The sequence below is a fragment of the Bombus pyrosoma genome, linkage group LG4 (genome assembly GCF_014825855.1).
Source record: "Bombus pyrosoma isolate SC7728 linkage group LG4, ASM1482585v1, whole genome shotgun sequence".
NCBI lineage: Eukaryota > Metazoa > Arthropoda > Insecta > Hymenoptera > Apidae > Bombus > Bombus pyrosoma.
Genome location: NC_057773.1, coordinates 1646292 through 1666965, shown reverse-complemented (window position 1 = coordinate 1666965; position 20674 = coordinate 1646292). Strand labels below are relative to the sequence as shown.

The 20674-nt window shown below is 38.9% G+C and overlaps 3 protein-coding genes across 4 annotated transcripts in view; 2 read left to right on the top strand and 1 right to left on the bottom strand.

Annotated features, from left to right (window-relative positions):
* Positions 1-51: 51 nt before the first annotated feature.
* LOC122567024 lies at positions 52-3625 on the top strand. The gene is made up of 7 exons (XM_043725089.1): positions 52-422; positions 488-908; positions 1615-1806; positions 2536-2678; positions 2745-2909; positions 2977-3137; positions 3205-3625. Exons 1-6 carry the CDS (start codon positions 52-54, stop codon positions 3125-3127), a joined length of 1443 nt encoding a protein of 480 aa, XP_043581024.1. The 3' UTR covers positions 3128-3137; positions 3205-3625.
* On the bottom strand, positions 3624-19906 carry LOC122567015 (apoptosis-resistant E3 ubiquitin protein ligase 1). Of its 2 annotated transcripts, none has more exons than XM_043725067.1 (16): positions 19732-19906; positions 19361-19554; positions 8786-8942; positions 8495-8700; positions 8189-8388; positions 7807-8044; positions 7553-7722; positions 7294-7474; positions 7007-7218; positions 6663-6929; positions 6517-6592; positions 6159-6448; positions 5954-6079; positions 5699-5887; positions 5361-5623; positions 3624-5283 (listed from the first exon to the last, which is right to left on the bottom strand). In XM_043725067.1, the coding sequence occupies exons 2-16, from the start codon at positions 19536-19538 to the stop codon at positions 5181-5183; spliced, it is 2856 nt and encodes a 951-aa protein (XP_043581002.1). In that variant the 5' UTR covers positions 19539-19554; positions 19732-19906; the 3' UTR covers positions 3624-5180. The 2 variants fall into 2 exon arrangements, with proteins under 2 accessions (XP_043581002.1, XP_043581003.1); XM_043725068.1 differs by lacking the exons at positions 19361-19554; positions 19732-19906 and adding exons at positions 11030-11234; positions 16191-19330.
* LOC122567023 (agrin) overlaps positions 12471-20674 on the top strand; it is a 30491-nt gene continuing 22287 nt past the window's right edge. Inside the window, exon 1 of the mRNA XM_043725087.1 lies at positions 12471-12884. The gene's annotated coding sequence lies outside the window, so the exon portion shown is untranslated. The remainder of the gene's footprint in view (positions 12885-20674) is intronic.

Here is a 20674-nt window from a genome sequence, read left to right as displayed (position 1 = left end):
AAACAACGTTAATAGTTTTTGTAGAGAGTTTATTCGTGAATCGGGAAAGTGATGCCAGAAATTGCGATCACTCCGAAAAGCTTATCTTCCCTGAGTGCTTCAACGAGTTCCAGGGAAGAGTCAAACCAATTTTTTATTAAGAAAAGGCTGACAAGATGCATGCAACATAAATTTCTAACGTACTCGCAACTTCCTGTAAGATGTCAGAGACCCAGTCGGTACTATCGTCCTCCGAGGACATTTTTCAGATTGGCTAGCTTTGCAACTATTAATCGAGCAACTGCAATTAACACGACGAAAAGTTGTCCGGATAATTCAACATGTTCGATATTCCATACTGTTGATACATCACGCTGCAAAAAGAGTTTATCCATGATTGATTTTTCATCTTTAATAATGGAGGCTGAAAATAGCGATCTTAGGTAAAGTTTATAGAGAATTTATAACGATTTAAACGTAATCGAATAACGATTGTTTTGTACTTTAGGTCAGACAGTAGATCAGACAGTAGCTTCATAGAAAAGCTTGAAGAAAATGATAAAATTAAGGACACCATTAGCAACGAAATGGGAATTAGCGTTGGTATCAGGAAGTGGATGGACGGGTTCACGACTTCAGAATCGGAGGAAGCGTGTTGTCAGTTCTTTCAAAACCCAAAGAAAGCAGCGAATTTGGTGTGTCATGTACTTATGCTAAATGCTTGGAGACGTAGACGCAGCGAAGTTCAATATCTACATGGCACGATCGACGACTTGAGCCAACAGATCGAACATCTGCATCTACAAATCGTTGTTCTGCGTCGATTGCTCGACACGGAGAATATCCGTGTCAGTAAACTGACCAGCGACGTTCATCGTGCCAAGATCCAATTCGACGAAACGTCGAAGGAAAAGAATACGTTGAAATTGGTAATCTTTATAGCATTTATTTAAAAATAAGTTTCAATAATTATGTTTTACTTAATTAATTAAAGAATAGAGGGAAAAGAAAATACATATTCACGTATTCCTAACATAAAGCAGTAACGTCGTGCGCGGGTGAGGAATAAGAGCTATACATGCTCAACATCTTGTGGACGATGAACATGAGAGTTCAATGACGTGTATCTAACTAGAGGGATGACGCTAGCATAAGAGCTCGCGACACGAGTTTTGGCACAGGCAATAATATAGTTACCGAGACGTTGGCATTTTTGGCCTTCGATATTCAAGAATATCTTCTAAATAAGTTTAATAGCTGCACTTGTTATTTCTCTGTTAACAAAATCTTTCTACTTTTTATTTTCTCGAAACCTGAGTATATTCTTGAAAAACGATATGGCTAACTATTCTAAAGACTTTTTATAATGGTTGCATATTTATACATAAACGAGAACTTATTTTATCAGATGTAATGGCAATGTGCGTCGTAGCGAGCCATTAATTACTATATGTACACTATACAGGCAAGCGAGAAGTTGGCATCGGTCCAGCAGCTAATTGTGAAGCGAAAGAAGAAACTGTATCGCGGCGACACAAACATAGATGAAACTGGTTCTAGATACTTTCGGGGATTTACGAAGATCAACTTAGCACCGAACCTGCTTTTACGAACTAGGTTACCGTTCTTTTGCAGGAAAAAGTAAAAATGGAAAACGAGATTAAGCGTTTGACCGAGCTTTCCGAGGAGAGGCTAGTCGCAGCGGAAAATGTACAAAACGAGCTACTCACCACACAAAATCACCTTCATGCGCTCGACATGCAGATGTCGAAGGATCGAGAAAAGCTGTTGAAGTTACGGGAAGATAAAAAAATACTCCTAGAAAAGGCTAGATTTCTAAACAGTTTTCTGTTATAATCTATAGGCAAGATTTAATAATAAAGGGTAGCGTTTGCCGCGAGCTTGCATACCATACCACTGTAAAAATTGATTTCGCTCGATGACTCATTGTTACGTTCGCGGGAGAGGAGTCCGCAAAGAGGGTGAAGTCTCGGTTCAATGCGGATTTCTACTCTTTTCTATGAACGAATGAGTCATCCGTTCACCCTTTCAAACTCAGAGAACGAACATCTAAAACTGTTACAGGATTAATTATCTAAAATTTTTAAGAAAGTTTGCGTCTCTTGAAAACTTCTATATTTTCTACAAGAATTAACCTTTGAAAAAAATCTTTTCTTTGTTTCGTTTGCGTGAAAGTATTCTAATATGTATAGATCAAGGGTGCTAATAAGAAACTGATGTACTTGTTAGATAGGTCAACGCACGAAAGGATATATGTACTTCGTCGTTGAGTCATACCTTTTCTGCTTCATTGGTGACTCAATATCGCGTAATACTCCTTTCGTACTAAGAAAAAGGATCGATGTTACTTGACCTATTAATTCCAACTCGGCTTGCGATTGAAACAAAAATTCGTGACATTGTTGTTTTATATAAAACAGCGATGTTTCGTGCTTTATCTTGATAGTTTCATAACAGAAAATGCTTGCTTATCGATTGATTTCTATAGCGTTTGTTTGTTGAATATGTATTAGAGAAATATAATGATTCTTTTAGGTGACGGCCAGCGAAACGTTAGCAACGGAACGAGGAATGAGAGCAGACAAAGCTGAATCATGCATGGAGGATTTACAATTGAAACTCGCTACGCAGATTGCTCTGGTTGAATCTTCGCAGGAACAGATAGAACGATATTCAAAGTAAATTCAGTGGATGTGAGCCTCGTTAATTTGCACGTTATTTTAATATAAATTCTGCGTCTGTAGAGAGTTAAAAGTTAAAGAAGATGAGAAAATCAAGTTATTAAAACGCTTAAAATCAAGCGAAGATATGGGGAGAAATTTAAGCTTGCGAACAATTTCTCTGGAAGCTCAACTAGTTGATGGAGGGGTAGCCCTGGAACGCATGCAGGAAGCGTACAATTCACAATTGTAAATATTTTTACGATTGCTCATGAGCGGAAAACACTAGCTTAAAATTGATCTGTGATTATTTTAGAATGGAAGTGCGTGAATTGAAAGAACGTTTAATGCGCCAATCCCAAGAAGGGGGTTGGAGTAGTAGAATGTTGCAAATAGCTGGTAGTGTTGTACGAGCGCCGAGGGTTATACTACGAACTTTATTATCAGGTCCAGTGTTAGCTTCTTAAAGATAGCTTGGTAAGTCAGTCATCAACTTACCTGTTAATCACAAGAATGTAACGATTGCTTGTTATTGAAATTTTAGTTGCTCTTGCTCACGCGTGATTGCGCCATGTTTTGAGTTTTATGTTGGAACGAAGAGTTTAAAAAGAGGAATTTCGAGGGTGATGATGATGATTGTTTGATAAGAGAATGGAGAAAGGGAAGATTTTATGTTTGAATTGAGGGTGAAGAGTTATGTGGTCGCGAGGAAATCAAAGGAGCAGAGAATAGCGTCAAACTGATAGTAAATTTTCGGGTACTTTTATTACCAAAACTATCTTTTTTTTTATTTATATATTTTTTTTACTCTCTATACTTTCTGATGTTACGAACTTTATATACATACGTAAGCATTTATAATCAAAACGGAACGTAATAATTTAAAATACTTGACGATACTATGTACAATATTGGAAACTATCCTACTAAGTTAAGGATGGACAAATAAATCTAGATATCATGTAGTTTTTTTTTATCTATATTTTACACCTTTTTTTCATGTAACATGATAAAGCGATAAAAATAAGATACCGTCAGAATCGCTCAGTTTGCTATGGAAAAGTGATTTCTTATTATGAAACATCAACAAATACATTTGATAACTGATAAACATGCATATAAATGTATGCACAGCATATAATCGTAATTCATCATATTTTACATAACATTTATATATACCATTTTAACGTAGATGAAACAAATGTACGTAGTAGAGCGATGCTAACGGTATATTATTTTTTTCAAAAAACACATTACAATAGATCGTAAAATCTAAATAACCACGTACGAGTGACACAAATACGACGTGTCTGATCACATATCTCATTATTGCGTACATAAGTACAAGATAAAATTGATTTTCGTTTTGTTCGATAACAATATCGTTTCTGCGGTATACTTCTTTTAGGCTTCAGCCAGCACAGTATAGATCCTTTCTCATTTGAGGTTTTCGTACACGGTAAGCGAAGACACGGCAAAAATTTCAGTGGAAGATTCGTTCTTGTTATCACAAAATCATTTTATATTTGAGTACGTTGTGTTAGGTGTAATTTTATGTAATTTTCTCGCTAGTCGATCTAAAACATTTTTTATTGCATATATTAATTGCGACAACAAATAATGCTGTCCTACAATTTTGAGACTGGATTCGGTCGTACTCGTCGATTTACCACCTTAAAATACCTTTTAATGCGATATGAAAACGAAGAAAAGCTTAGTATGTTTATTCGCAATTGAAGACATTTCATATAAGCTATATGCTATAGTTAACAAAATTACAGACGATATTGCATCTACAAAGAAATCTAAAGATTACTCACTGACTTTGGTTGCAAGTAGTAGGTAAGAACTTAATTTACTTCTATAAGTAAGAACTTATGAAATTCATTCATCGAAACATTGTTTCCTTATTTATTTCGTGTGCTTAGTGCGATATTCGAAGTAAAAAAGAAGATAAAAATACTGATAAGTTGAATAGTTTAATAAACCTCACAGCGACTTTCTCAAACTTTACTATGCACATGCTAACTTTGACTAATTCGGTAACTATAAAAGAATGTTTTATTGCGTATCGATTAAATTGTGGAATTAAATATATCGAATCTGATGGCTTGAGGAACGTGTACGTACCTATTTTTATGAGTAATCAAATTTACAATATTTTAAACTACAACAAATCTTGATACAATAAATTGAGCAAGATGTTCCTGTAAGATTGCTCTTTGCATCGTCTCTTTATAAAAACGTTGCCACAAGCCAGTAAGAATATTAATATCGTCGTTTATGTTTGGAAAATATATCTGATTGTTCTTGATAGTCACTTGATAGAACATAAAAAGAATATGTTCAAAAATCCTATTCCTTTGTTTATGTATCAAAATGTGTGGTAAATGTAATTTTTGTAATCTTGTAAAAAAAGCAGACATTTCAAAATAAAACTATGTTAATAATACGAAAAATAAAAAGTTAAATAAATAGCACAATTATATAAGACTAGAACTTAATTGACACTTAGTCAGTTTAAATCATGCCAAAACCTTCAGTACCTTCACTAATCGCTAATAATAAAGCTCGTTCAAAGTGATCGTAACATTCGTAACCCGGTAAGCAGAGCTGATTGAAGCTGTAACAATATTTAAATAAATTATTACGCTTTGAAAGTAGTAACTTTCCCTTCAGTCAGAATATTGAGTTACGTACCAAGTATGTGCTGTAGGCAAGTTAGCAAAAGTTGGTGCTGCTGTAATTTGAAATCGTGGACTCAGTTGTTGAAATCCACCGGGTGGTAATTGCGAACAACCTGTAGTAAATTGTAATAATCGGGCCATCTCTTCCTGCGTAAAGTTGCTAACTGCAGTCCAAAACCAATCAAGAACTCGAAGAAATTCTGAAGAACTCCCATTAGCTATATGGTGCGCACGTAGATCTGCCACGCTGTACTCGCCAGTTCCACATAACAATAACTGTAATAAATATAGATATAATGAAAATATTGATTGGAGAATATTTAAGGATAAGAAAAAAATATATTTACATACTTCAAGTTCGTTCTCGTCAAAAATTCCCAAAAGGTTATCGGGAATGAGTTCGTTCAATCCCCTTAGAAAATGTTCCACTTCGTTTCGTATGGAACTAGCAAGTCTATGTTGGGCGAGTGCGTCCAAATAACGCAGTTTAGTTCCATTCGTTACACGAATTTTACTACCTCCAGGTATTAACTCAGCTACCTATAATAAATATATTTGGCGTGAACGATACAACTAGATATAGTATAAGATACGTTATGACCTTACTTTTAATAATTGACCATCTTTATCATATTCTTCTTCAACAAAATAAAGTTCCATTTCCTCAACATCATTTTCAAGAATATATTTTATCTTGCTGAGATATAAGTCTGGATCATCTTGCTCGAAATACTATATATAAAAGATAAAAACATAAATAGATTAGTACAGTTCTATTTTGATACAACACATTAATAATAAGTAATTCTACCTTATAATGTACACTGAGGCCTATGATTTGTGCAAGAAATGATCTTGTGAATCTTGCACGTACTAATTGCCGATAGGAACCGCCAAGAGCGGATTCGTATAGGCATTTGCCCACTATTCGTCCTGCAAATTCGTAATGTTTTAACTTGAGATGTGGAGGCCGTTTACTGTTAGGATGAACTAGTGCCTGTTGTGATTCTCCGAAGGATGCAAATAAACCGTTTCCTGAATCGAACAGTGCCGCACAAATTAATTCAAACCATTCTCTTCGGACACCACCCCAATCAACTCCTGGAACAAATTATTAAATATTACCTTTTTCCAAATGAATACAATATATTTTTCTAGATAAAACATACCTTGTTCGCCTTGGAAATTGATTTCAAAATTTCTACACCAGTCATTCACAGAAAATCCTTTGGTAGCTTTCATGGACTTAAAAGAAAAACTCATGCTAAATTTGAGCAGAATACAGAATTATTAATTAATATAAATTGACACTTACCGATTCTAGCAATTTATCTCGTTGAACTTTCATCGAAAGCTTCTCGTGATAATGTTTTTGATGATGTTTCCGAACTTCGTGGTAAAAGAAATCTTGTTTATCAGCGAAAGTTTCACTTCCTCCAATGTTCTTCAACAGAAACAACGTGAATGTAGCGGCTATTATATCTCTATATAGAGAAATTAATTCAACGGGTGGCTGACATCCGTCATCGATAGAAAAAGAATCGTAACCTTCGTATTGATTATTAGAACAATCAAAATGGAACTGAAAAATATAGTTTTAAATTATTACACGCGTTCAATTTACAAAAAATGTTTCCGCAATTAGACAAATTCACTTACTTTAGTCGATGGACAAAGTCTGAATGTAATAAGCCTTTTCGGGATAATCCTTAGTAAGTATTCTTTAATAGTAAGTTGCTTAGGCGAAATGAAACAGACAACTTTTTTTGGTTTTGAGAATTTCTCGCCTTGCATGCCCAACAATTTAGCGGCATAGCAAATATTGGGGTCCTTCGAAGCCACGTTATTGTGTACCATTCTAGCAACATCATCTGCGCTAACAAATATAAATTCTATAAAAATAAAACTTCATTAACAGTATAATATTAAAAAAGTATCTTTCGTACTCTCGAGTACAATGATGTCGAAATCGCCATTGTGTAGTTGTAGTCCGCCTAAACTGACTGTCGCATGATAACAGCTACCCTTTGGAAAACTGACTTTTAAGCGAATCCTTTGATTCGGAGAGTCGTATTCAAGTTGTACACTACAATCCGCAATAGCCGATTTATCTACCGAATTACCAATCTGTAATAAAAAAAAATAGCGAATAAAGTCAATCGCAATAACGCAAGTATCGCTCGATTATAATGGTATCCCACTTGCCTGAGTAATGTTAACTTGGTAACCTTCCGTGGGTTTATCACCGGGTCCAAATATACACAGATTATCATATTCGTCTCGAGGTTCTATTGTCATAGAATGTGCAACTCCCGCTGTACAAACGACTGTCGAACTTTGTCGTACAAAGATGGTCTTATTTGGATCCGGAGGACCTAAAGGATTAAGTGTGATTCTATAATTGTTTATAGTTCTACTTCTCAGAAGTACCGTTTAATACGTTTATCATGCAAACATACCGGGAAGAAAATTTTTAAGAAACGGGCTGCCGTGAACGTGACACGGACCAATAAGTACGGCTATTCGATATTGTCCAGCATGGCGGACAGTAAACTTTACAACTGCAGTATTAGCAGCTAAGGGGTCCGTACCCCCCAACTCTATAAGGGTAGCTATCCTGCGTGTACCTTCTGTGACTTCAACGATCAGATTGTCTTTGTCACAAATAGGATACGGTTGACCGTTGCGTTGATAAAACTATAAAGTACAGTTTGAAAGAGAAATGCCATCGTTTCAACAGGAACAATAAAATAACCAGATAATAGTAATAAGAAAGTAACTTCTACCCTGTGCCGTTTGTTACTTTTTCTAAATACGCATTTAGAAAGTTCTATTAGATACCTTCACTATAAACGTCATAGTTCCTCCTACGAGCTGTGGCTCATCCCATGCAAAGTGAACTCGGCAATTGCTCGGTAATAAATATTTTCCAGTCACATATTGCAGCAAGGAGTGCTTTGCTTCTGGTGCTAGAGCTGGTTGTGTCATAGCAGCCAAGGTCACTAACCCTGCTACTGACACAGAAACTACCAACATTCCACCTGTTAAATATAAAAGAAAGAAAGTTATTCCTCGAGTTTCTCCTCGAGCACGTTCCTGCGTTATGCAATCGAACGAAATTTGCGAAAAATAACAAAGAAATTATACCCCATGTCCAAGCGTCCTGATGTTGACTATTCTTCACTACGGCGCTCCATAGATCAGCCTTGAGGGTTTCTAAATCTTCCTTTGAAGTGGGCAGCGTCTGTCTGGCCTGGATCCATCGCGGTAGATCCTTGCCAAGGGCTGCCCGTGCAGCATTATCCTCCACCCAATATACATCCTCTAGAGACATCACTTCCATCTGCATTAGCCTGACGAAATGAAAACAGATTTATTTTGATTATTTCTGAGGGAAACCATGGAACCATTAAAGCTCCTGGTTAAAATTCTGCTCACTTCTGGTAATGGCTATGCAAGCCATGGTCTGTCAACCACTGGCGTAAAACGAGCCTTTGTTGCAGTAAACGTGCGGCCCGTTGTAATCGTTCTTCGTCTTGCGCCGGCAGTTCTGGTAACGCGTACACCTCGCCACAGCTCGCAAGGGATGAAATGCCTGTAACATTCGAAAAGCTTTTCTTTCTCCTTCGACATCGACGTTTCGCAAAAAGGGAAAAGAGGAACTCGTTACATCTAATTAATTCGGAGAACACGCTATCAGACGAGGACAAAGATAGCTTTTCTAATTAGAGACTCATAGGAATTTAGCGATAGTACCGGGTATCTATCGTAGAGAAGGACAGGAAACAAAACCTGATAATTCGAGACTGGACGACGAGTCGATTCCTTCGCCTGTCCGTTCTCAGTACGTAGTTGTCAGTCGTAAAACCACCGAATTGTGTAAGCCACTTAAAATGCGCTGTACGTCGTTCTCCGTTATTCTACTGTGCATTCTCAAGTGTGCGTTTGTGCTTGCGATATGCACTGTGAGCAAGCACGAAGGAGGTGAGGCAAACTCTTTCGCTTCAATTACGCTCAATTTTCGATTGTCCCGATGGTGAATCGGGGAAACAAGTAAACGGGACACGAGTAAATTTCTATCTTCCTCGCCGATGCAATTTCTACTTGAGGAAAAGATAGAGAAACAAAAATCTCTTGATATCGATAAATTGCTAAATGTATATTTCGTTACGCAGGATCAGCCCATCGTTTGCAATGCTCTAACGTTACTCTGCAAACGATTTTGGAACAAACGACGAACGTATCCGCTCTATTGGTCTTCGACTCAAATTTCCGATACATCACAGAACGAGCTTTTATCAAATACGCCAAACATTTGCTGTTCTTGAACATCTACAATTGTCACGTATACGACATTCACGCTGATGCGTTCGACAGCCTAGCTAGTTTGAGGAAACTCAGTCTACCTAGCAATAATATCAAAGAAGTGAAAGAGGCGTGGTTTAAGGATCTGGTATACTTGGAACAATTAGACCTGTCGTTCAATCGAATCGAGAAAATCGCGCCAGCAATCTTTAGCAGAATACCATTACTCAAACGATTCGATATCAGGGAGAATCGCATAACTTGCTTGGATCCTTCAGCATTTCCGGGTGGTATCGACAAAATTTATTTCCTCGGAAATCCCCTGGCTCTCACATGTCGAGGAGAGGTAAGACGCGCCATTGACGTAGCTCGCGTTTAACCGTTTGAGTCCTAGGGGTCTTTGAAAAAACAGGGTCGAAAAATCCCGAACAGCGTGATAGCGCTTGTCTTAATCGATTGCGAAGAGAAACAAGCGGCGAAATAGCGCTCGTCATATTTGTTATTTTATGAAATAAATCTATATTATTATATATGCGTACTATTAGTCTATAAAAATTTCAAGTGTTGTTCAATAAAAATTATTGAGTAGATAACAATGAAATACAAAATACCGTCAATTGTTCGTAGTGTTCAAATGTACTGGCACTTTTCAACATAAAATCTAAACAGCGCGATCGCGCTGCTTGAGACTCAAACGGTTAAGAAATTTAAGAATTTCATTCGTTATTCAGCGATTACAGACTGCAGTGTCGTGAATTGAATGTTGCGATTCGGTTTATGTATCGATTTGGAAATTACAGTTAACTCTGTGGATGCGGGACCACGGGGTGAACTACAAGACCGAGCAGAGTAAGAAGGAAGAGTGGTTGGATAAGCTTCTTTGGCTCTGCGCCATGGACGATGCAAGCGTGGTCAAATCAGAAGACTTGATGAAAGAATGCGTTATCCTAAATTTATTCAATCAGCTTCGTACAGGTCTGAGTACCGCGCAATCGTATCCCTTGTCCGTGGACTGTCCTGTTGAGAGCAATCTACTGATGGCTTGTTTAGCTACGGGGGCCACTAATGGAAAAGTAATCAAGAATTTGCTCCTCTATATCCATAAAACCAAGTCATATCGTTAAAGAGAAATTGCACGATTGTAGAACCGATCAAGTTAAATTGTAATGTCTCGTGTTAAGAGCTTGTTTACGAATAAAAATCGATCATAGTTAAAAAATAAGAATTGTGCAACGTTAGAAAGTTTCGATGTTAACACAAAGAGAAACGTATCCGGTCAACTCGAGCCTTCGTTCGTACGGAAGGAATACTAATTTCGTGGCGATTAACCAGAAAGTGCGGAATTAAAGGTGATTTTCGACGAGAGGTTTTACTTACCGGAAGATGCGCTACCGCTGGGTCGTAGCGACATGCCGATGGACGATATCTCGTCGGCAAAGAAATCTTTGTCGCGTTGTCCATCTCGGCAGCCTCGATTTTTGTCCGGCATAATTCCTCCACGGTGTTCCTGGCTCGTCGACTTTTACCGACTACGAAGCATTCTTTTGTTCACCGTCGCATCGCTCGCTCGTCACGAGGTCATCTTCTCGAAACATTATTATACCAGCGTTTTATCATCATAACCTTACTCGATTTCACGATGGAAATTTTAATAATTCGCGAAGGTTGCGCGATTCGAGATCTATTTGAAAGGAGATATCTAGTCCTGTTTCTCGTGTAAAGCGCGCAATAAATCTATACCGATGCATTATGGCACGAACAATGAAACGCTCTGTCTTTTGTTTCCGATTCATCACTGGAGCGTACAATGTGATTGTGGTGATTGAATGATGAAACAGTCACTGACAATTGCGCGGCATGTGACGGTTTTGTCAAGCAGAGGATTCAAATTTCGTCAAGTATACAAACGCGTAGCTGTATTTTTACAACTAAAGTCATTGCACGTAGAAAGACAGGAATAATAGGGTATTTGTAACAAGAGATGAACGTTGGAAAAGCATTAATCGCTTTACGCGCTAACGATACGCAATTAATTTCAATTACTAGTCAGGTGAAAGCTAACAGGGATGTTTTGTGAAAGGTAGAGAACACAAAGAGGAAAAATGACAGAATGAGGGAATATTTGCTTGCTAAGACGCAATGGAATGATAAGGGAGAGCTCGCTATGCTTTCGCGGCCTACGCTCTCCAGCGTAGTCATAAATACTTAAAAGGGGACACGATAATTCGGCTTAGCACCGCTTTCCTGCTAACTCCGATGGACCAACTTTGGGAGGATTTCGTCTCGCCAAGTTTAAGGATTAAGCTTATCCGGTCGTGTGAGGAACAAACGAAACAGCAAGGGGGAAGAAGAGCCAAACTCCGCGAGATATTTCGATGTGGAGATACTTTTGCCGGTGTGACCCAGATCTGGGGAACTCGATTCGGATAAAGAGATTGATAGCAATTTCCGGGAATTTTTCGATGTCTCTCTGTGCTTTTAGACCGGTCGATTAACGATGCCAATTAAACGATGCCGGATCGATAGGACAGCAGCAGTCGCAATTTAATCAACGACAACGAAACGTTACTATGAATTAAACGGTCCCGAAACCGGGTCAAGAGTCCATTCGAGGTCAAACCGGGGTTATCGTACCCGTGTTTTCCGCGCTCATCTCGTTTCTCTTGCACAATTTATCGGTCAACGTGCACCACGGCAATTGCCACCGATAAAAAACGATGCGAAAGGACGAAACGCACGACTGCAGTTCAAGGTATAATCGTTATTTGCGATTGTGAAATAAATCGGTCAAAATGGTACGCGACTATCCATTTCTTACGTCTGTTTCTTTCCTCGTTCGTTCGATGTTCGCTCTCTTCGATCTTCGAGGCTCGTCGAATCGAATCGGATCACGATCTTTGTCCGGAATACAGCTGGTTGTTCCGCGTGCAACGATTAAACAGCCGATAACACCGGGCTTCGAGATCACATCGGTTATCGGAGAATGAGCAACAAAGACGCGTCAACCTCCGTGTTCGATACAAACGAAACTGTGACAGTCGTCAAGATTCGGAACGCGATGTTTTCATCGGTTCTCTCCTCATTTTCTCTTTCGAACAAAGAAAGAAAAGGAAGAAAAAACAAGAGAAAGGAACTTACAGACTGTTTCATCCGCAGAGTGTTATAGAACTTGGAGGAATAAGTGTTCCATTAGCGAGTCCATCAAAGCCCTGGAGCAGTAACATTTTAAAAGGTAAAAGAAGGATGTGGTACTTTGGACGTTTTTCAAACCTTTACGTCTTCCTTTTATTTTCTTCTTTTCCGTCTTTTTTCGTGGCTTGTGATCGAGGCGGGATATACACGCGGTAGAATAAAAAGAAAAGAATGCAGCGCGATACAATGAAAGAATCAACCGCGTAGCACCCGGCAAGCTCGCACCGACTCTTGACCTTTTCAAACGGATATCCTTCACTGGCATTACTTCGTGCTAACGATCCTTTCGGTACTAAGAGGGGTGGCAGCAGGGGAGGATTGAAGTAAAAGGTGGTGGTGGTGGGCAGGGAAAACCAGGGCATATGTATGTCATATATTCTCATGATTATGCACGAGAGGGTTACCGGTATTATGAAGGTAGGACAGATCGATTCCAACATTTGCTATTTTACACTAACCGCGGGCACGATATAGACGGTCCTCTGGAATTACAATATTTTGTTTCCATCTGCTTAATTTACGAGTTTCTCCTCCTCCTGTTTCAGCGATACGCGATACCCTGGGAATATCCGAGCACTAGGGGCACCGAACGAACTTGGTGACACAGTTTCACCACCATGGCATGTATATAGCTTGGTTTAGTACCGCGTTAATAGAATTCCTACACTAGCGTGCTTAACAATGGCGCGATTAGATTCCGCTTGTAATCGCGGTTCTCTTTCCGTCCCCTTTTTCTCAAACATACGGAACCTGATCCGAGCAGTAAATTTTGTTGCAAAGAACTTTTTCGCTGAATATTCTTATTAGCTGAATATTCTGCCGCGAGAACGGACGATTGTTTGCCGGATTAATTACAATTTTGTCGGCTACTAGAGGCGGTCGTGCATATACCTGAACATCTCTTTTGCAATGGCACAGATAATACATTGTTTTCTCCTGTTAGAATCAAATTTTCGTTTTCTTATTTATCTATTGCTTTCTATTGCGGGCAAAAATTAGCTACGAAGAATCGATTTTATGATCGAAGAAGTGTATGACTCGCGGGAAATCTTGAGGATTCACGGTTGAAATGGATACAGTTAGATCGAAGATGGCACACATACGTGCGTTATTTTCTTTCATCTTTAACGGATTTATTAATCTGTTTCGTCCGACTTTCCAAGTGAGATAATCGTGGATTACATTAGCGTGTTTCCGACGTAAGATTCGTTATTTTGTAAATTAAAAGAAATAAATAAAAATGTATATAAAGAAAATCTTTGAGATAAAAAAGAGGAAGAATTTAATGATTCAATCGGGCGATCGCGAGCTGCGAATAAATTATTCGTGTTATGGTAAAACGTAATTGATATCTGGAATTTACTGGGCGGCGCGGCAGACGAAGATAACGTCGTTAAATTCGCGCTAGTTTATTGCATGGTTGATTTGTATTTGCATAATCCTCGAAAGCGAGAAATAATTCTCCTCTCCTAGAGTTTTTCCATAAAGTATACTTTGTAATATACAGTATATGCTAACAAAAATATGAATTTTTAATAAAAACGCGCAACTCTTTCCAACCTATGTATTTAAAGAAAAAGAGAAAAACATAAATACGAAAAAAATGTTTGCAGTCGATTTACGCGAGTTTTCACCGATCGCTTATACGTTTTATCAAATCTCCATCTCTAACCCGTATTTCATTTCTTTGTAGTATGCAATCAAGTAGCGGGATAGTTTCTCATTGTTTAAGTCTTGTATTAGCCCCTTAGATCCGTTTCCCGCGCCATTTCATCTACTTTTTTCTGTCTCTTCGTATACGCGTGATTATACCGGTAAAAATCTCGACAGACGTTTAAAACGTAAAAAACGGGTACGTCGTTGGTTTCTCGATCCTTCGTTTCACATTACGCATTCTGTTCGTTGAATGACAATTAATTTTTAACGTGGTCGATAAAACGTGTCGGGGGTCAACTCGGTCTTCAGAATATTCTTGCCCGGAATTTTTTCCGCGTAGGAACGTTCAAAGGTTAAGGTCAAGCAAGAGAATCGATACTTTTCTCATCGGCCGACGTTCGTTCATGAAACGTAGATACTTACATACAATAACGGCATCGATTTCGCGCGATCAATGTCCCTATCTTGCTACATCGACACGCGTTTCCGCCAATCCTGCCAGCGCGTTGCCATCGATGAAACGCAGACAATTTGTCAATCAATAGGATTCTTTTGTTTTATACGAGCGTGGATTAACTCACAGCGAATACGAATTCTCCTATCGTATATTCACGAAAGAATGATTTATGCTACGGACATCCGAAATTTTCATTCCGTTTCATTACTTTCCAACAATGCGGATGCGGAAAATGGTCCATGATAAATTACTCTGTGGGCAATGAGAAGAATCGCGCGCTGGGAGGTCGTTTCTCGATGTCGGATCTATCGATTCTACCGGTACAATGGATGATCAACGATTTTACTGTTGAAACATTCTTTTTAATATTGCAGCTTCTTTCCCCTACCCGTATAAAGAACTGTGCCACGTACGACAAAAAGGAACGAAACTTATAAGAAAAGTTGAGAATTCAATTTCGCTTACCACTATTTCGTTTGAATCTGAGAAATTCAATGGAAAGTATTGACGTCGACATCGAGCCGATAAAACGCATTACCGGGTAACTTCTTCCTGGCTTTGAGGCTCGTGGGGAAACTAGCGTTCAAAGTGTCGCAATGCAGGACGTGTTTGCTATGCTCTAGGCGATCTGTGACTTTCGAAATGTCCGGGCGGAGTGTCGACGTGGTGTGCAACATGCAGGATCGCAAGTGACGTAAATGCCTTTTGTGATGGAATCGTCCTGTGATCTTTCGCGGCTTCAAGTAGCAAAGTTTTCAAGTTGTTCGTAACACCTACGTGATCAGCCCAGACAGTTTCGAAATTCAAACAGAATCGGGAAAGCATGAATAGTTCCTCTCAAGACGAACTCTTGAATCGTGTTGCTTTCCTCTCGAGAAACTTTGCCAGTATCTTCCAACTTCCCGCGAAACGCAACAACCTTTGCTTTAAGAAATTTACGGTAAGGAAATTTTGGTTGAGATTTTAGTGTGTTTAATAAAGGAGAAATGGTTAGTTAACTCGTGAAAGTATAGTATTAGCATTGAATAATACACATATAAACATTGAATAGTGCAAATACAAGTGCAGAATTTTTTATTATGCGAAAATAATTGATTAAGCAACAATTCAAACACACATACATAATATTGATGCATAGTAACAATCGTGACATAAAATAAAAAGGCGATGAAACGCCGCGATTGTATTCGACCGTGAAACGAATGTTATCGGAGTGATAAGGAATGCACTTACGGATTCGAATCGACTTTCTGTCTCGTCGCTTGAAGACTGTTTTCCCGCCGGAGGATCGTGGCAACTTCGATCGGGAAATTCGCAACGAAAGATCGCGGTGCCAGCAGAAAGCAGGAAGCGGTGTGTGCGGCTAGTTCAGCTTCGGAATACAGTTCTCGAGCGCTAAAAAAACCTACCCCTTCGCAACAGGAGTGTTGTTTTCGTACTTGTTTACGATATTAATTACGAACTCGCTACTTGTTGTCTACAAGGCTGAGAAGAGTCGTGGGAGGAGGATCAAGCGTCACGACGAAGTATGTAGTAGTCTTCGAAAGATATCGAAAGGTGGTCTAGCGGCCTAGCGGAGGTCTAAGGTGTTGGTTTCATGTACGTCTCGAAGTCGGAGTACACACGGAAGCGCGAATAATAGAGGGAGGACGAAAGAAGGGTGGGGGTAAAGGAACGGCTAAGGTGGCCGGGGAGTGATAAACGCGAGGCTTTCTACGACCGACTCGACGCGTCTACTAAGGATCAAGCGGGCCTGTGTGTCAAAGGCTCGATGATCGCGCGAACATCCGAGGCTCGTTTACGGTGTCACCGTTCACAATGGCTCCGTTTGTACGGTGGTTCATACGTCCGCGCCCCTTGGCAACGCGCATAATGCTCACGTCGTTTGCTTCTCGATTAAACGAATCCGCGAAAATTTGCGAAAGGGCTGTAGCGACTTTTGGTGGAGCAAGTATTTCGATACCCGACAACCAAGAGCGATGCGACTCGACGATCCGCTCGCGCGGACTCACGCTAGACGACTGCATGCGAGACGATTACGCGGCTAGAGCCACCCTCTGCCACCCGTTTGGTACTCCCACCAGGTCCCGACCACGCCACAGAGACCATGTCAAGCAAGCCGATCGTCTTCCCGTGCTTCGCGTCTTTCCGTTCTTGCAGAAGCGTGAGTCGCCACGCCGACGACCTTACTCCTACTTCTTCACTGGCATCACCATACCACCTCTTCTCCAAATTGTCTCCATTTTATGTGAATCACGATCATCTTTACAACCGTGAAATCATAATCTCGAATGTTTCGAGGATCTTACTTTTATGAAACATGCACCGAGAAAAAATCGGAAATCAATAGAGGCGATACACGGAAGGAGTTGATTCTATTGCAAGCTTCATCGTATGGTTAGAAGTATAGGATGCAAGGACCCGTTGTCTTGAAATTGGGCCGATTATGTCGGCTTTATACCTTTCAAAAAAATGCTCATAAAAGCCGAATCGTTCGACTCGAGTTTGTCATTGGACCTAGCACTGCATGTCCTGAATTTTTCCGATAATTGCAACCCACTTATCGACCAACCATAAAGTAGTGCTCTTGTTTGTATTAGACTCCCTCGACAACCAGTTACATTTAATCTGGGACGATCCACGATCGATAAGGGGTTCGAATAGGGTGAAGTAATTATTGGAGGCAGCTACTTGCTGACTGAACGATATCGTACCTCTATTCTCGACAAGCCAATCCTTCTTTCTGCCGTGTCGACGGAACTTGATATTTAGAGTTCTTTTAAAGGGCCTCTCTCATCCTTTTGCGGTAGTTTAAAACGACCGAATCAGCACGTTAATTCATATAAAAGACCATATATAGCTCTTAAATTTGTGTATGTTAAATAATGCAAATTTTGCATCGAATCGACGGAGAAATGTCATCGTTCTGCTTGAACCAGTTATTTGGATGGCGGTACAGTTTCGTTTAGGCTGTAGCGCTTGGCTCATCCGTAATATTTATTATTTAAATACACGGGTACTTGGCTATTAGAGTTTCGTAATACCAGTCAGTGAACATATTAAGTCGTCCGAGAAGTTTCTTTCGTTTTATAAGGAAATAATGGATGCACAGCATTTTCTTTTTTATATTATTTTATCGAATTACGTATGACCCATTATACATACATTTTGTTCTATCAAAATAAAGATCACAACGTTCGACAGATTAGATTTCATGTTTGTACAAAGATGGATCGTTGTAAAACACGTATCTGTAAAAGAAAGACACTTTTCGGACAACCTAATACTATGCTTCCGAATCAGTAGTAATGTACAGTGATGGACAAGCCGTGAAAAAGTAAAGGTGGCCATGTATACACAGACATTTACTTTCGTCAGGAGTGAGAGGAGGAACAGCATCCCCACCCTGCTGGCCCAAGCGCGCAGTGATATTACCGCAGCTGCGAACTTCGTAACTATTTGTTCGTCCCACCAATAAAGAGGTACAAAAGCCTAGCCCCGAAGGAATGTTCGCGCAAGCGCTTATATCCTTGGTATCAACCTGGGCTAAGATGATAAAAGTTTGGATATTGACGTAGATTCATCAGCTTGCATCACTACAGCTTCCGAATTTGATAAAAAGAACATGGGGAGGAACGGGTTAAAATGAAAGTTGTATTCGAATTTTACACATGCCAATGTTTCATATTGGTCGATATATATATATATATATTTTTTTTTGTTAATAACATTTTATTTAAGAAACTCTCTCATTCCCCATAATGGATGTTTATGAATCTTTTGGCAGACTACATAGTTGGAAAAGAATATTGCTAATTAATTACCGTTCCTAATTAATTGACCGTGCATAACATTAAAATTTACGTTACTCTCTAAGACGTTAATGGTTCTGAACCATAACAGTTGATAAACTAATTAATAATGTTTGCACGAGCGAAGGCTCTCTAAGTTCATACTGTCGTACGATTAGTGCGCTTCGAAAGACTGATTTAATATATGAGCAGTCGATAGTATATAGCTGGAGCTTATTCTTGTAAAAGAAATTGACTACATGCCAAACGATGAATTTCGACGAGAATGAACCTATTGTTTCAGGGGAACGTACACATGCGTAGTCGGAATGATCATTCTAAAGATTTGTCAAAGGAATAAACGATGACGTATTATAACTTCATCGATTATAGTGTTCGACAATCTTAATTTGATTTCATTTAAACCCATAAGGATAACTTTTAATCCAAGATATTTCTTAAAATTACTTACGTTCTTCGTCGTAATGATTGTTTACGAACTAAAAAATGCTTTTGTTTCTGAATCATCCAATGAATGTCAGTTATCACGCAATACGTAATATGAAAGTAAGAGAGTAGTGAAACTGGAAAAGTGGTTAATCGAATCCTGACCTTTGCTTTTGAAGAGAGGCCGATACTGTTTCAATCCAATTTCGGCAAGCCATTGGTCTGCTTCGGTGAGATCCCCGTTGTTTCCATTTCCGGTGGCAAGCATCAGAAGTTTGCCAAGGGACAAGACCATAGTAAGAGCCAGGAATACCCCTGATAATACAGTCGACCATCGTGCCATTTCCTGATGAGTGCATCTTTGAACCGAACATTGATAGATTATATTGATGTCCCGTGTGTATACATACGTACATACGTTACAAACATATAGTTTTTAACAGGTAAATTTGAATTGAGGTTATGTCACCGCGATGTTTGTAAACAAATCTATGCGGAGGAATATACCTAGCGCTACTTTAAATTAATCGGCTTACCACATTTTCATAGAGCTGATAATCGGTATACGAGACGATTGACAAAACCGTGGCTACGTCTAAGTTTTACAGTCTAAGGACTTATATAGCTGAGCAGATTGAGAATAACTGTAGATGGAGTGACAGCTGAAGTGGACAACACTATATCCTAGGGACTTCGTGCGCCGGTCTTTCTTTTAATGAACAGCCTGAAAATCAATTTTAAAGTACACTTCCTTAACGTTAGTCAATACACAAGTTCTGAAATACTGATTGTTCAAACAAAAAGAAAAACAGAAATTTCGTTGTATTCTCACATTGATTAATGCAGGTCAGACGTGACATCATAGACGAGTATATATATCATAGATTAAGAACAGTACAATACTGAATCGATAATGCTGTGTGTGATACAAAAATGGTAAAGGGGACGATGATTCTCTAAACGTGGGACATGAAAAAATATTGCATATCACGTCTATACTATATCTCGTCTGTGGTCAATGGTCATGTGCATTCTGTACTTAGTCAATGGTATAGGTATCTAACTTACCCATTGTTGGAGATTATGAATAGTAATACTGTGATCTTTGCGACGCAAAAGTTGACATACACACTTACATATGTATTTGGTACGTGATATGACATATATATTTATTTACATATGTACATCTATCGGACGATTAGAACTGAAAATGATTTCAAAGTAATATTTTGCTATTAAGCAAATACGGATTACATCAAACAGAGGGAGAAACGTGTTTGACGTATTTGAAAAATATATAAAATGCGTTGTATTTCACATTCTTAATCAATAATTTAGCATGCGGTAATATTAAACATGGTTATTTGTATATTATTTAGATAAAATACGGAATTCGATGTTATAGATGTGATTAACATACTATAAACTTGTTTGACAAGTATTTCCATAGGAGCTATATATTGTTAAGCGTTCTGCGTG